The 17585-nt window shown below is 43.6% G+C and overlaps 1 protein-coding gene across 2 annotated transcripts; it reads left to right on the top strand.

Annotated features, from left to right (window-relative positions):
* Window positions 1-1527: 1527 nt before the first annotated feature.
* phf1 (PHD finger protein 1) lies at window positions 1528-15777 on the top strand. Of its 2 annotated transcripts, XM_062538778.1 has the most exons (15): window positions 1531-2232; window positions 2836-2914; window positions 3023-3104; window positions 4051-4137; window positions 4430-4524; window positions 5134-5282; window positions 5661-5756; window positions 6792-6860; window positions 7440-7563; window positions 8002-8069; window positions 8561-8692; window positions 9778-9856; window positions 11989-12104; window positions 12704-12790; window positions 13621-15777. In XM_062538778.1, the coding sequence occupies exons 2-15, from the start codon at window positions 2837-2839 to the stop codon at window positions 13874-13876; spliced, it is 1518 nt and encodes a 505-aa protein (XP_062394762.1). In that variant the 5' UTR covers window positions 1531-2232; window position 2836; the 3' UTR covers window positions 13877-15777. The 2 variants fall into 2 exon arrangements, with proteins under 2 accessions (XP_062394763.1, XP_062394762.1); XM_062538779.1 differs by lacking the exon at window positions 11989-12104 and having other exon boundaries at window positions 1528-2232; window positions 13621-13874.
* Window positions 15778-17585: the final 1808 nt, after the last annotated feature.

Below are 17585 nucleotides of genomic sequence, written 5' to 3' on the forward strand. Positions count from 1 at the left end.
AGAGTCTCACCAACCTGCTACAGGCTGTGGGTTATGACTTGCTCATTACAATTTGTGCATGTGACTTTCGAGAGAAGCCTCCCCGTGATGACCCTGTTTAAACAGCAGGAACACACGTTCTTCCAACACATAAATAATGATAAGAATTCAAATGCTCGTGAATGTTGTTGTCTCTCTGACGGTAGGCCTAGGTCTATTTCCCAAGTTGATATCTGACAGCTTATCTGACATGAGAAACGTTGGGCATAAAGTTATAGGCTATCAGTTAACAGTTTATTTGTTTATCGTCATTTGTAGGCTACATATTATTATGTAGTTTTGACCCATTCTTTTTTCATCTTTTTTGCAATAGGCTAAATTTTTTGACCCACTATTTCTACAATATTTCAATATACCATATTTTTAATTGCATTGACTCAGTTAAGGTTTTAGAATGACTGCTGCCGTTCACCCCATTCTCCTGGAACCTTATGGAGGATATTAAATGGAAAATGCACCTAGCAAACTCTGATTATTGTGTGTCACGAAACGTCTTGAATATGTTTGCTCTTAAAACCTCGACCTGGCTTTTTATTTAGTAGCCTGAGGCCAACAATCATCAGTGGACTGAGTGAACTGAGTGGGAGGGGTGTCATCGCCACCTGGTGTAGAAAGAAGGAAGTTATAGCGTGCGTAAATTGCAAGTAGCCATTTTATGACAGCCTTGGCTTACTAATTAACAAACTTGCATATAAGACGTTAGCGCGATTTACAGTCTCAGAGAAGGATATACTTGAGGTAAGTTATCGTCTTTGTAATAGTTAATCTTCCTTGTCTGTTGGTGTTACTAGCCCATACCATAGGACCAAACTCACAGGTAGCCTACTCTAAGTCTTCTTTTTCTTAAGTCTGAAAACCCAGAGTGGTTCTGATGTCATAACAAAAATCCAGTGCTCTGATGAGTTCCTTGTAAGTTTTTTTTTAAAACATCATATCTCCCATAATTTTCAATTTAGAAATAATAGCCAAGGCTTTGTTTTTAGGTTAGAGACAATTAGGACATGTAGTAAGCTACAGGCCCAACCTTAAAAACTTTGTTGGCAGCTGTAACGAGGCTAATTGGTTGACGAAACATTATAACTTGTCAGACTATTGACAGTTGAGTCTATCATGATAACCAAAACAATAGACTAGACAGAATTGTCACGTCAGTCTATGCTCATAAAAACGAGTGCAGACCAGCCACTTCAGCTTCGCTGCGTTTCACAAGAAAAACGAAATTTGTAGATTCAATAGTAGCATTGGTTAGTCAAGGTTACGAGCTTTGATGATTGATGATAAAGCTCAAATATATTTATGTTACAAATAATAATAAAAATGATAAGGCTACGTGATTTTAAACAGACTAGCGATCAACTGAGACTAAGACCGAACCCTTGGCATGGTGTGTGCGTGTGTGGAATATTTAATTGGGATCATATTTCATTAAAGCGACTTGACTGCACGAGGAACTTTTCGGGATCTGATACTGTGCACTAGGCTACTCGGTGAGCAGCTTTTTCTACGTTTAAGCGGCAAGGAGGTATTTTCAAACTTTCCTCAAACAGTCCCCGGCGCACTTTCAGCTGGACCAATTAAGACTGTCGCCTCACAACTTTCTTTAATTAGCAGCGCGCGAATTAATAACCGGCGCTGAAAGCCATTATCGCCCTCCTCCTTCTCGGTTTGGGACGATTACATTCTAGAGCAGAGTCTAATCGTCCTGATAGGAAATTCACATCAAAATATCGGTCAAATTTACAGATGTGAAGGTGTTCTCGGTCCGTTCACTCCCCGGTCCCCCTATCTCCCTCCCACTCGATCTCTCTGTTTTATGTCTGCGTCACAACAAGTCGGTCGAGAGAGAGGCAGAGATGATGGCGTCTCTCGCGGGTTGATTCTCATGCTGCTCTGACAAACACGTTTAATAACATCAATAGGAGGGGGAAAGAGAGGAAAGGGATGGGAACATGACGAAACGACGTCGCGGAAGACGGACTGATAGAGAGACAGACGGACAGACGCCTTTTCACTGACGGGTTGACTGACATACTCGTTTTGGCACCGACACACACGTACACATCCACTCTTGCACACACAGACACATAACCGGACAGTAATTGTGACGGGAAAAAACAGAGGAGAAAAGGCATTTCATGTCAAGCTTGCACGGAAATCTCTGTGACCCCAGCGGAGAGGAGTTCGACTTTACAGGTAGCTTTTTGTCAATATCGCTTCGGTCACTGTGTTGCTGCTTAATTGATCCGTGAATTTGATCATGTGTAGCGAATTTCTTGAGTGCATTCATCTGCATAAATTTTTGCACGCGAGCCGTAACATGTCTAAACATTAAATATGCACAACAGTTGACATCTGTTCTGTTCGTCTGTCATCAGGGAAATAATGGATTCGTGCATTGTTTGAGTCTAATAATATAATGTGACTAGATTCCATCATATACTGTATGGTTCTTATCATACCATGTATGGCACCATAAGCTGTTTGCATCTGTGCTAATGTGTACTTACTCTTGTCACTCAGTGTACTGTACTGTATAGTGTCGCTATGCTCTTAGTGTGAATTTAACCCTTTGTGGCCCTCAGTGTTAGTGATATGATAAGGCCCTGCAGCGTTTTGGGCTCTCCCCGTCTACTGTTGGAGAAAAACTTAATACTGTTCTGAAATGAAAGTCTGTTGCTTCATCTTCTCTCTTGCTCTCTCTACCTCTGTCTGTCTCTCACTCTTTCTTTGACACACACACACACACACACACACACACACACACACACACACACACACACACACATTGCCTTGCAGGATGGGGGTAGTGAATGAAGGAGATGATGTTTTAGCGCGATGGAGTGATGGACTACTTTACTTAGGCAATGTTAAAAGAGTGAGTGCACTACTTTTTGTGTTTTTTCCCCCCGTTGCTGTTTCTTCATTTCATTGAAACTTGTCTGTGATGTACCCATATAGCACAGATCTATTTTTTCTGTCCTAGGTGGATGGAGTCAAACAGTGCTGCCTGGTCCGATTTGAGGACAACTCTGAGTTCTGGGTCTTGAGGAAAGACATACACTCATGTAAGTTTGATAAATGCGACCTGGACTTTTCATCGTATTAAAAAAAAAAAAAAAAAATCTTCCATGCTGTTCCGGCTCTGTTCTAAAGTAAACACCTAGTTTGGTTAAAATAGGCTGCAGACAATGCCAGACGAAACAAAGGAAGCCAGGAGGAAGTTGTCCTTGCAATCCAAACATTGGTGCTTTAATCTGCAAGAGTAGAAGGGAAATATTTTCTGCTCTTTTGTTTATTTTGTTTAGAAACCGTTACATTCTACCAGAAAGTGTTTATATTAAAGTGTGTTTCGGTGTTGGCTATGGCCAAACTATACTAGAAAAGTCCTGAGCATCACATTCCTTTACCAATATCCATTTGAACTTTAAAAAATGTAGTATTAGCTATGGCTTATTATTGCAGATATGGTTATATCACCTCTCTCTCTCTCTCTGTCTCCTTCTCATTCTCTGATACGGTGATCTTGTGTTCCTGTTGAAACAGAGCAAAGATTAGAAGTCTTGGCGGCATTAGAAGCAGGGTTGATAAGTGTTCTGTGGATCACAATTCTGATTTATGTCATGTGGAGGAAAGAGACTACTGTGTGAGAAGGCTGTTGCGTTTTAGCGCTGGTCGAACACACCCAGATATGCACTTCAGTGGCTCAGACATCTGTGAGAGCACGATATGTGAGAATCATTGAAGTGGCAATTATATGAGTCAATAAACAAATAAATAATGTTCTCTCTCTCTCTCTCTCCCCCTCTTCTGTTCCCTTCCCCCACTCTCGATTGCATCCTCTCTCTTTTCTCCTCTCTGACTTTCTCTCTTTGCCTTCTCTCTCATCCCACTTCTCTCTCGCTATTATCTCCATTTCACATCTACTTGTCCTCTCTCTCTCTCTCTCTCTCTCTCTCATTCTCTCTCTCTCTCTCTCTCTCATTCTCTCTCTCTCTCTATCACGCTCTGCAGTCTCTGTTGGAGTGGAGGAAGTTTGTTGTATCTGTGATGCTCCACCTCTGAAAGAACCTCTCATCAACTGTCTCAAGTGTCGCCATGGTGAGCTAACTGAGGCTAATTTCTCGCAGATTATTTTACGAGCCAACGGATGACCATTATAATACCTTTCAGAGGCTAGATTGTTACCTTTTATCCAGTGCTCTTTTTTCCAATTCCGTTTCTCATATTTTTTGGTGATCTCAAATCGGCTTGCTGTAAGAGTAAGCGCAGCAGAATGCTCTCCTCCTGCCATGTCAGTGATAGCAGTACCATAGCGTAATTATGTTACGTTTAATACACAGTAAAACCTTTGAAAGTAGAGCCGCTCTTGTCTTCGCCCTCTTCACTGCAGGCTACCATCCTGAGTGCCATATCCCGGCCATCGAGGCCGAGGCGGAGAGTGACGCCTGGATCTGCCGGCAGTGTGTTTTTGCAGTTGCCACAAGGGTTCGTCACACTCCCTCTATCTAATTGCATTGTGAAGCTCTTTCAAAGCCATAAAAAATCTAGGAGGACAGCTCTGGATTGCATCGTTCTGTCATGTCAAACCCCCCCCCCCCCCCCCCCACTCCCCCCATTTATTTGCTCCTGACAATTATAGCGTGGGTGGCGGCAAAATATTGTGATGGGGGAATTTTGTGCTTTAATTGCAATAGATGAAAGCAGCAAGAGGTTATTTCCTCCTTCATGCTAGTTTTTCCTCTTTTCTTTTTTTTATTATTGTTCTCTTCCTCTCTCTGTGTGCCTAGTCTGTGAGTCAAGGTCTGGAGATGGAAAATAGGCCAGGTGTTGCATCCATCAATCCCTCTTTCTATTTCACCCCCTGACATCCCTGCCTGCCTTTTTCTCCAGACAGAATCCCATCCTGCCGGCCCACATTAAAATAGCATTAGCAGCCCTTCTGCTGTCAGTCCTTGTCATGTTCCCTGCGCCAGGTAATCTCTGGGAGATGCGGGGGCACGACGCTGGGCTTTGACTCACCGCGCCCCGGCTAAGCTAAGCGCCGTGCCGCCGGCCGGCCTGCGTGTTGTTGTTGTGTGTGTGTGTGTCTCTCAGAGAGGGGGTGCCTTGAAGCGGGGACGCTTTGCCAGACTCATGCAGTTCATGAAGCTGCGGCTGCCCTATCAGCTGTCAACTTTGGACTGGGACCCCCAGCACCTGACCAATCAGCAGCAGTGTTACTGCTACTGCGCTGGGCCTGGAGAGTAAGTCTGCCTTGTCCCATGTTAATGATGCACGACAGGATGTATAGTTTATTCAGTTTAATCAGATCTTTAAGAATTGCACATATGTCTGGTTGGGTGATTTTACAGTAACACTGAGTTGAGCACAAGGAATTTCAATACTTACAAATGCTTATTTATAAGTACATGACAATGAACTTGAACTTGAACTTGAACTTGAGTTGTTGGAACCTAATTAAGCAGTAAATGACCAGGCCATGAAGACTTTTCACTCACATTGTCATTCCCTTTGAAATGGATGGCATTATGTAGTGTTTCATTGTATGCCTCACTGTTTCTTTGTGTGTGTGTGTGTGTGTGTGTGTGTGTGTGTGTGTGTGGCTCATGTCCCTGCTCTAGGTGGAACCTGAAGATGCTGCAGTGTGGTAGCTGTGGTCAGTGGTTCCATGAAGCATGCACACAGTGCTTGACCAAACCCCTGCTCTATGGAGACAGGTGAGATTGGATTGCACTGTTATTATGCACATTGTTGTAGACTTGTGGCTTCAAGGTCATCATTTGATAGACAGGGTATAAAATTAGCCATGGCTGTGCATTTTTAATTCAGGGACAAATGGCTCAGTCAGCCAGCTTTGATCTCTCTCTCTCTCTCTCTCTCTTTCTTTCCCTCTCTGCCTTTGCTCTCTCTCTCTCAGCTCTTTCTCTCTCCCTCTTTAGAAACAGTGAAAATGTGACTCTTTTTGTAGATAGCAGATACATGGGGGCTGCTGAGCCGTACATACTTATATTTCTATTGGTCATATACAGAGTTGCATCAGCAGCTCCTCTTTGGAGATGTGCAGGGAGAATGGCAGGGAAGGGAAAAGTGTGTTTGTGTGTGCGCACACACATCTGTGTGTATGTGTTTCTGTCTCTCTGTGTCTCTCTCTCTCTCTCTCTCTCTCTCACACACACACACACACACACACACACACACACACACACACACACACACACACACACACACACACACAGAGAGAGGAAGTGTGTGAGTGAGTGAGAGAGAGAGGACCTCTGAAGCAATAGATATGCAATCATGAGCAGAATCGCTGCTGTCTCAGCCTGACATACTTGGCACTATGCACCAACCATCTCCCGGGTCCCACTGAAAAGCATGTGTGCATGTGTATTGTGATGTACTTTGTCTACACCACCTCAGAAAATTTATTAACATGAATTATTTTAATGTCTCGGGTTTAGTGTTCATGTTGTAACATTAAGAATGTCTGGCACTTTTTCTTCTTTGTCTAAGTTTGACGTGTACCTGCCACTAAGCTCCTACCGTTTTACGTTTATGGTTGTGTTTATATGTGTGGTACTGCAGACTTTCTAAAGCGACTTGTGGTAGATATGAAATACAAGTACACTGTGCATGTGTGATGTAGCATTTCTAACTCATGGTACAGTAGGAACTAGTGTGTCGGGTGTGGTTTTAGTGTTGGAATAGCATCCTAATGTGGGACTCTTTCTCTTCTTCCTCTTCCTCATTAGGTTCTATCGGTTCCAGTGTTCCGTTTGCACAAGTGGACCAGAGACAATCCAGCGGCTACCCATGAACTGGTAAGGTCACCATGATTCAGTCTCACCAGAGGGCTTAAAAAAAAAAAAAAAAAAAAAATAGTACTGTCTGCAAAACTGTAACAGTGCCGCAGAATGGGAAATTAGGATGTATTATTCACCACAAAAGAGGAATCTCAAATAATTCATCAGTCTGCTAGCTCATGCTTGAAAAGTTTTCTGTGAAGGTAACCTACCATATACAGTAGGCTAGAGTTTTGACAGCAATCATACTGTAGTTGCAGATTGCTTGCATGTATGGCAGGGGTCACAAGCTAATATGATCCATGGGCCACTAGCCAGGTTATCCTCTTGTAGGGGGGCCTCAGCAATATGGCATGAGGAAAAATCTTCTGTCATCTCAAAACAGTCATTAAAACCCCTGCTAATTATGCCTAGCCAGTTGCACGTTGTCATGTAACATTAGTCTATGCCCATGTATTTATCCAGTGACTGAATATTGGCAACTCTTGCTTTAGTGTACACCGGTCCATCAGTATTTGCCATGGTATTTATGTTCTGCCATTGTATTTGAGACGGTCATATTTCTGCAGCATCCTCACAATGTTTTTGTCCTTTTAGGGTAGATTTGGCCCATTTGGTCCTTTATCACCTCTCTCTGTGCTGCAAGAGGAAGTACTTTGATTTTGACCACGAAATCCTGTCTTTCACCAACGAGAACTGGGAGTCTCTGCTGCTAGGAGAGGTGCAGTACACGAGAGGAGCTAAGCCTTATTTTTGTAATGCAAATCAAGCTGACTGACTGGGCTTTAATGCCCTTTTTACAGGCTGAAATTACAGTGCTGTCAAAGCACACGGAAACACTTATGTTCTTTAATCCCGCGCACAATCACACACTTGCAGCAGAAATTGTGCTTGTGTCGGCTGTGTGTGCGTGTGTGCATGTGAATGTGTGTGTGTGTGTGTGTGTGTGTGTTGGTTATAGCTGCAAGGCAGACACAGGCTGTGTGACAAAGAGATGTCTGGAGACTTCATCAGTTTTTATGTCTCTGGTTACGCAAAAAAATTGATATCCCCTGTTTGTGTGAAAGAGATTCCTCCTACTGAAAGCCAAAATCAACACACACTCTCTCTCTCTCTCTCTCTCTCTCTCTCTCTCTCTCTCTCTCTGCATGTCGCTCAGCTCTCTGACACGCCGAGGCAAGATCGATGCCACAATCTGCTCAACGCGCTGAACTCCCACAAAGACAGGTGAGAGTGGATGTGACGGCGGTAATTAACATGCGTGGCGGCGACGGCTGCTTCCAGCTCGCCACACAAGATGCATGGGAACTTACATAAGATGTTAATCTGCTCCGACGCCTCTGCGCAGACGGCAGCCTTTGTATTGTTTGTTTCGATATTGGCCACTGGAATTTACGTGCCGCATGTTTGCCTCGCGAGGCTCACTTCGGGGTGTGTGAGATTTTTACACCATTGGGTCTCTCGTCGTTGGGTTAAAAGGCATTTCATAGTTTGAAGTTAAACAGGCCTGAGATATTAATTATTATTTTGCAACGGCTAAGGATGGTTGGATTTTTTAGGATGGTTGCATCTCCATGTCAAAGCAATGAGATTAATGGCTTGTTTTCATCTCCTCCTACTGTTAGTTATTCCTAAAGGAAATTGCATCAGTCCTAATAGCATACAGCAGAGAACTGGATCTTGCTCGCCCCAGACGTATGTCTCCTCTCTTGCGGCAGGTTCGTCTCTGGCAAGGAGATAAAAAAGAAGAAGTGTCTGTTCGGGCTGCAGGTGCGGGCGCCTCCCCCTCTCTCGTCGGACGCGTCTCCGCTCATCGCCGAGCCCCCCATCAACATCACACACAGGAAAAGGTCAGATCAAGGATCCTGGCTCCCATTATCCTTCTCCTCACTCTTACACTCCCCACTAATGGTCAATACATTTCCCCTCTCCCTCGCACAGCTCTTCAAAGCCGCTTTGAGTGATTCTGTGCAGAATCCTTTCAGTAAGAAGGGTTCCTCTGGACTGAAGTATATGCTATATTCATATACTGTATTTATACTGCTAGTACATGTGAAATATTTTCATAATAAGTAGTATATATTTCACAGCAATTGCTGGCATAGTAACCAAAGAACCCACAGTAGTGAATTACAGCAAGGTTCCATCGTCACCTTATAGAATAATCCTCAAGGGTTACAAATATTTCTAGGAATCTAGACATCACTGTTGAGCGCTCTCACCCATAGTACTCAAATTGAATGATCATATTAACAGATAGGCCTCAGAAGTTTCCTGATTAGACAGTGTGTCATAACCTAGGCCTTTGGCAGGCGGCTTTTCTGGCCTCTTCCTCCTGCCAAATGCTCTGTTGTTGCCTGATCAGGCAAATTGTTTGTGATGAGAAGCTGCTGCCCACTACATTGGTGGACTCTGGTGTTTACGAGCCAAAATACAATATAGTTACATATTTCATGAAGAGTTTCAGTATAAACACTCCGTTTCGGTTCCAAAACTCAATTGTACGTCCATCAAAACCTTTAAATCCTATTGTATCTGCATCACAGCAGTTTTAGAAGTCGTGCGTGTGCGTGCGTGCGTGCGTGCGTGCGTGCGTGCGTGCGTGCGTGCGTGCGTGCGTGCGTGCGTGCGTGCGTGTGTGTGTGTGTGTGTGTGTGTGTGTGTGTGTGTGTGTGTGTGTGTGTGTGTGTGTGTGTGTGTGTGTGTGTGTGTGTGTAAAAGTGCAGCCTTTTAGTGTTCTCAGGTCTTTTGAAGGATGGAGGCTTCTCTTCATCTTAACCAAAGTGACCTCCTTCCCTCTATCAGTATTCTGTGCAAAGCTGGCCACAGAGAACAGACGCTTCATTTGCGTTTGATATGTATGAAAGGAGGAGGAAGTGGGCTGAGGGTCGTTTGAGTGATTCTGGGAAATGTTGTTTTCTGCCTCCTGATGCAGCCCCTTGTCACTGCCGTGTCAGCGGAGGGTGGTGGGCCAGGAGTCGCGCAAATCAAAGCGCCGTATCATGGAGACACAGGTCAGTGGCTCTGGTGACACACACACACACACACACACACACACACACACACACACACACACACACACACACACACACACACACACACACATATACTCCTTTACAAACCACTAGCAAAAAACATAGACTTGAACTTGTACATCTGAATGAAGAAAAACACACATGGTCTCTCTCTCTCTCTCTCTCTCTCTCTCTCTCTCTCTCTCTCTCTCTCTCTCTCTCTCTCTCTCTCTCACACTCACACACACACTCACACACATACTCACACACACACTCTCTCTCTCTCACACACACACACATACACACACACACACACACACACTCAGTCAGTCATTTACTCACTCTCACACACACACACACACACACACACACACACACACACACACACACACACACACACACACACACACGCACACACACACACACACACACACACACACACACTACTGACTCCTGCACCTGAGTGCACAAAGTAATGAGTACTGTGCGCATATAGACACATCAGTGCATCATTCTGTGTTTATTTATTTATTTATATATATGCACTCCTCCCCAAACTTCTTAGTCCATCTCGCCCTATTAAAAAAAACTGGAGATGGCACAGCTCTGCCCTTGTGTATGTTAGTCAGCAGTCCCCCGGATGACTGTCCTGTTAGCCGGAGCTGATATACATCCCAGAGCTGTCTCGAGGCGGGTTTGTTGTGATAAAAGGGGGAGGAGGGGAGGGGGAAGGTATGGCCGAATGCACAGTCTGGGATCTGGTCCAAGTGCACTTTGCAGTCGATTACAGTTTGGCCAGGTGGCACTGGCACTTTGACAGAGCAGCATTGATAGAGCACAGAGATTTAAAGAGCTAGAGGCCCCTCAGACTTGCACTGAGAGTATACACACACACCCTCTCTTTCTCTCACACACATACACACACATACATTTACACACTCATATGCATACACTGTATAATATATACATTTCCACGCATTTACACAAATATTCATGCATAACCACACACCTTCGTATTTCCACAACAGACACATTCATGCACACACTTAGGCATGTGTATGTTTCTTGCTCACATACATGTCATTGTGAACATATGCACATACATACATGTACACATATATGTACACATACAGGTACATGTACATATGGACATACTTACACATACGCATACACACATACATATGCATGTGTACACTCATACTGTATATGCACATTAACATATACATACACCAATGCATGTACAGTGCATAAATTCACGTTTTACTTACTTACACACACACACACACACACACACACACAGCAAAACCCAGGTTCCCATGTCACAGCGATCGCTCTACCCTGGAGAGATAAAAGGATGAATGATGGCTGCGGAGAACCTGTCACACAGAACAACAACGGGGGCACGGATCTCCACAAACAGTCTCCGCAGACTCAGCCCCCTGTGCCCCGCACACCGCCTCACCCGCCACGCCGGAGCTCTCCGCTCTCCCCTCTCCCCTCTCCCCTCTCCCCTCACTAAGCAACATACATTTCTTAAGCCCCATCTCACGGGGGTGACAGCCCCTCTGTGCCGCGGCATCGCGCTGTCACGGCTGATTTACATTGGGACGTGGCGAGCGGGCGTGGAGAGCACAGGCGCGCGCCCAGGCACACGTTTGGGACGCTGCGGGTGAGACGTGACGTCCCCCCCCTGTAGCCCTGCAGCACGCGCCTGCCTCATGCCCAGAGCTGCCGTTTGTACACAATCTGTCCTGATGGCACATACGGTGCAGGAGCGCTGAAACGTCAGTGTGTACAGTACGTGTGAGCTTTGGGCTGGGCATGTCTGCTGCATAGAAATATCACCCAGTGCTGTCAAGTTGTTGGTTGCCATCTTCAATCAGAGATTAGCATGAGGAAAATATGTTTTCGATGCACAGATTTCGGATTCATCTCGATTTGAAATGAGCCAAACATATCTCCTTTTTGTCCTTGACTGATTTTCATATCATGTGGCTAGTTTAACCAGCAGCCTTGGACTCATGAGCATCCAGTTTGAAACTGTGTAGCGGGTAAATACCGGAGCAGAGCGAACACACGCTCTGTGGGCTCACACGGCTCTGACCATGTCTCCCTCTCCCCGGTCCACACAGCCTTGTCCACAAGGAGCGGCAGCCAACCCCATAGATCTGGTGCCATGTTGCCATGGTTATGTAGGTGGGACGAACCTCTACAACTCCAGGAAATCCGAGGAGGAGTTGACGTTGGGGTGAGTGCTCAGTGCGTGAGATTTGCGAATGAAATCAGGGATCCCACGGGTCATGGAATTTCTGGAATATCATGGAATTTTGGAATTTTGTCTATTCCGAACATGGAAAGTCAGGGAATTTTTTGCATTTTTGGAGCAAAGTCATGGAATATCAGGGAATTTGTTGGAGCAGTTTAAAGTGTACTGGCCAAAATGCATTAATACAATTACATTTCCATGCAGAATTGGTGTATATCTGATTATTCGTTTTTCTGCTTTCTTGAGTAGCCCAAGAAATCATATCGATATGTTGTACCATTCATTACATAGTAAACCATGGACATTTCCTTTCTTTGTCAGGGAAAGTCAGGAACAAGTCATGGAATTTTACATTTGACTTAGAATGGGAACCCTGTGAAATGCTTTCGAATCAGGCTCCCTGCTGCCATTGATGTTTTGTGCATGGAGAAAAAAACAAACAAATACAGCATAGATGCTGATTCCTATGGTCAGATTTGTATTTGTTTAATAAGACATATTTTGTGGCACATCATCCCATACATGTGATATTCCTGTATTTCAAATCTAAGGTAGCGTTCCTCTTTTTGCACCAACTGTAGATCACCTCCCAAGAGAATGTTTGCGCTCTACCACCCCTCCTACAACGGCACCCAGCCCCTGAGCCACAGAACCCTGCATCACTACAGGTGAGGAACATGACACATAGAACCCTGCATTACAGGTGAGGAACATGACACACAGAACCCTGCATTACAGGTGAGGAACATGACACACAGAACCCTGCATTACAGGTGAGGAACACGACACATAGAACCCTGCGTTACAGGTGAGGAACATGACACATAGAACCCTGCATTACAGGTGAGGAACATGACACACAGGTGAGGAACATGACACACAGAACCCTGCATTACAGGTGAGGAACATGACACACAGAACCCTGCATTACAGGTGAGGAACACGACACATAGAACCCTGTGTTACAGGCGAGGAACATGGCACACAGAACCCTGCATTACAGGTGAGGAACATGACACACAGGTGAGGAACATGACACACAGAACCCTGCATCACTACAGGTGAGGAACATGACACACAGAACCCTGCATCACTACAGGTGAGGAACATGACACATAGAACCCTGCATTACAGGTGAGGAACACGACACATAGAACCCTGCGTTACAGGCGAGGAACATGGCACACAGAACCCTGCATTACAGGTGAGGAACATGACACACAGGTGAGGAACATGACACACAGAACCCTGCATCACTACAGGTGAGGAACATGACACACAGAACCCTGCATCACTACAGGTGAGGAACATGACACATAGAACCCTGCATTACAGGTGAGGAACATGACACACAGAACCCTGTATCACGTCCGCAACGGCTATATAGTAGTCTTCAGTCCTCAACTCTCTCTCTCTTTCTCTCTCTCCCTTTCTCTCTTTTTTCCTTTCTTTTCCCATCTCTCTCTCCCTTCTCCTGTCTTCCGTCTCCCTCCCTCAGTCCAGAGGACCCTTGCAGACACCCGCACCCTCCTCCCTGCCTTCCGTTCTCCCATCACCAGCCAGGCCAGAGGCTGGACCCGTGTCCCTCACTCTTCCTGCGTGATGTCAATTCCTTTTCTGGCGGGGTGCCGGGAGAGGGGCCGGCACCCCGGAGCTGGGGAGGTGGGGAGGCAGTCAGGATCCTGGCCAGACGGATAACTCCGGACGGAAAGGTCCAGTACCTCGTGGAGTGGGGCAACGTGAGCGTGTACTGAGTTAGTTTAAACGGGTGTGTTCGACCGTGCGTGTGTGTGTGTGTGTGTGTGTGTGTGATTGTATATTTGTGTGTATGCATGTGTGTGTTTGTGTATGTGTGTATGTATGTATGTGATTGTATGTTTGTGTGTGTGTGTGTGTGTGTGTGTGTGTGTGTGTGTGTGTATGTGTCTGTCTGTCAGTCTGTCTGTGTGTGCAAGTGTTTGATAGAGTGAGAGAGAGAAATGTAAGGGCAAAGCGAGGACAAAGGGAAGAGGCCTAGAAGGAAAAGAGACGAAGAAGCAGACACGATTAGCGCGTGTGAGGCCACATCAGAGAGAGCTGGAGATGCCCTCCGAGGAGAGCAGGAATTGGCGCGGCCGCGTACGGAACCCACAAAGTCGAGAGCGCAAGAACATGTAACGTTTCTCCAAATTCAGGTTAATTAAATAATACAACAACAACAAACACGAATTAGCACCGTGATCTGCAGAGATCACCCTGCTACTTCTCTTTTGTTCAAGTGTCAGATACCTTTAGAATATGCCTTCTTGAGATCTGGTGATCAGAATTTATTTTTCTTCCATCATTGTGTTATGTTATTTTGCACTCTTTTTTGGTCATGAAGGCCTGTAGTAACGTCTAAGGGCATTAATTTGTAAAAAGATTTCTATGTTCACTCATGTCCACAATAACTACCATTGGATTGTATACCTCTACATATACTGTTAAGTAGGGTAACCTTGTTAAACAGATCAGGACAACTCTCATACAGTATGCCTCCTTGTTTGCAGATATTTTCTCATAGACATTGACACAGATTTACTGAAGTTATTTGTTTATGTAATATAGAATGGAGAATCTGGAGAGAAATCACACTATGCATATCCGTATTACATTGTTAAGGTTGGCAGGAACTGTGGATAGTCTAGTTGAGAATGCGTTCACCGTATGAACAATATGCCACTAAAGCGCCTTTCATATTGTGACGGCATTTTCTCCCATGATAATCTCACTCAATATGGTGTCAAGCTGGAAAACAGCTGTGACTATCTCCCAGGATTTCCCCACTGGATATTGTTCGACTTGTTTGGTGGCAGAAAGGTTGTCGCCTTTTTTTTTTTTTTTGAAAAATACTCTACATTCATGACTGATGATGATACATGTATGAAGACCTGTTCCATCAATTTCTGTGAAGACCACTCTTGGAGGCCCGCCAATTATGTACTTATTTTTGTGGTGGATTTTCAACATTCAGTTGTACATTCACAGGAAACAGACTGACAAGAGGCATAATAATACACAAATATTAGCAAGGTGCTGGAATATTTCTTTTTTTTTTTTTTTTTTTTTTTTTAATTCTTATAGTTATTAGCTACATTTATTGAACAAAGTGAAAACATGAACAACAGAAACTTTTTGATTTACATAAACTGAATCATACTATTGTAAAGAAATGACAAAATGTGGTGGTTTGAGACCTTCAAACCAATCATATGCTATTGACTGTTTGATTCTAAGAGCATGGCGAGTCCGGAACAGGCGAGGTTTAGATCCCTCTTCAAGAACTTGGCAGTAGCTGTTAAAACATTTCAAGGGGTCTAACCATAAATCTGAGATTGGTAATGAATGTATTTGTGCGTTTTTCTTTTTTGTTTATGGTATGGACAATATACCTGTAAAGTGCTTGTTAGGTCATAGTTGGAATTTTATAGTATATATCTATCATATGTCAGGGTTAAAACTTTAAGTCAAGGAAGAATAATCCTTGACACCGTAGTCCTTGTTTGAGTTGTTGTCAGGTCCAAGTTTGCTTTGATGTATCCTTTGACTTTTGATCAGATTAAGTTTATACTGTACATGTACTATAGATTGACACACATGAAGTATCAACAAATAAAAAAAAGTGTTACAGGTCTCATTCAAGTAGTCATCTTGTCATCTGTGCTCACTTTTTTTGTATTAACATTTGACTGAAGAGCAAACTATGAAACAATAACAACACTTGTTATTTTGGATGTATTCAGTGTTCTAGTGGGGTGGTATTACTAACCAAATATTAAGCAACCCTTTTTAATAATCAGTTTTATCATCAGAAAGTCAGACAAAGAAACTGAAATAATCCATCACGAATGTTTAGTAGTTACACTTCGTATTTCCAATGCTAATAGATAGGCAACTGCTATATCCTGTATGTGCGTCGGTAAACCTTTTCCAATTTAACCAATGAGCAAGGGCCAACAAGTCATTCTCAGTGTACACACGGACTCAAGACAGTCACAGTCCCGCAGTCGTCAACATGAAATTCCAAGGCTTAGAAAAACAATAGATTGATTTCTTCACTGACTTTGATTTCTTCTCTGACTTTCATTTCGTGGCATACAATCATGGCATGATGACGATCACAGACATTCCACTGCCAGTCTGAGAGAAGGTTACGTAATGCACCTTTAAGAGAAGAGCCGCCTGCCTACGAAAGAGGCTATTTTCAGAGACCCGTATAGTACTGCTTATAGCTTGGCATGTAGAAAACATGAACATAGTCTGCATGCGCTGGTCCATCTTTTTACCCCCCTATACATAGGGATATATATTTTCCTATTTATTTATTTATTTTTCTTCTTTTTTTAAAGGGCGCAAACAAAAGATGAAGTAGTGTAGGCCTAATTCAGTAGATACTGTATAAACCTTTGGTATTTAAAGCCATTGTAACATTATACCAGGTGAAGAGTGTAATTGGAAGGGCATTGTGAATGGAAAAAGGCAAGCTCACCACCCACACCCCGCCAATGACTGTTCAGTGAGCTCATTTCATACATTTAAACAGGTGGTTCATGTGTAAGCAGTCACATTCCAGGAAAGGTGCAGTATGATTTTCAGTCGACAGATAATTATGGCCTGAAAAAAGGGTGTGATAGCAGGCTCACACTTACAGTACATCCTACAACAATGCGACTGTATTCATTTCATATTAATGAAGACCATACTGACAAATTTGTACCCTGCATATACACTGCTAAAAATGTTGGGGTCCATGAGTGAATATATAATATGATTGATATATGATGATATATCATTATATAATAATAATAATAATAATAATGATATATAATATGTGTATGTGTGTATATGATGATATATCATATTATATAATGATAATATTATTGTCCATTTTGTTTCATTTCTATGAGAGCTCCCTGTTAGTACACAGTCCTTGGCATTATCTTAATTTTTCCCCACCTTAGGGCAGCCCTGATAACATCTACTATTTTGCCTTCTTTATTGCTGTAGCGCCATGAAGTGAATAGTTTGACCAACTTCAGCACCTGGACAGCTCCTTGTCATCAAACCTCGCGATGACCGTAGTGTTGAAATGTTCTTTTCTGGATTCTCATGACTTCGCAAACAATGTTTAAGTTTTTCCTGAAATGCTTTGGGTATGTAATCATGTTGTATTTTACACATTGTTTTGTACAAGACACTATAGTGGGTGTCTTTTCTGTTCGATCTTAGAACAACATCTGCATTTGCCCTTTCTAGGCTACTTATAAGTGGGAAGCAACGTGTTCAACATCGAGTTTTCAGACGTTAAGAAAATGCAACCTGATCCTTTCAGCTCAATTAAATCGAAAAAAAAAAAAAAAAAAAACTAGTTATGAGATGGGAGTAAGTCACACATATGCAAGTCTCAAGCAAGTCTCGAGTCTTAACCTTCAAGTCTCAAGCAAG

The sequence above is a fragment of the Sardina pilchardus genome, chromosome 6 (genome assembly GCF_963854185.1).
Source record: "Sardina pilchardus chromosome 6, fSarPil1.1, whole genome shotgun sequence".
Lineage (NCBI taxonomy): Eukaryota > Metazoa > Chordata > Actinopteri > Clupeiformes > Clupeidae > Sardina > Sardina pilchardus.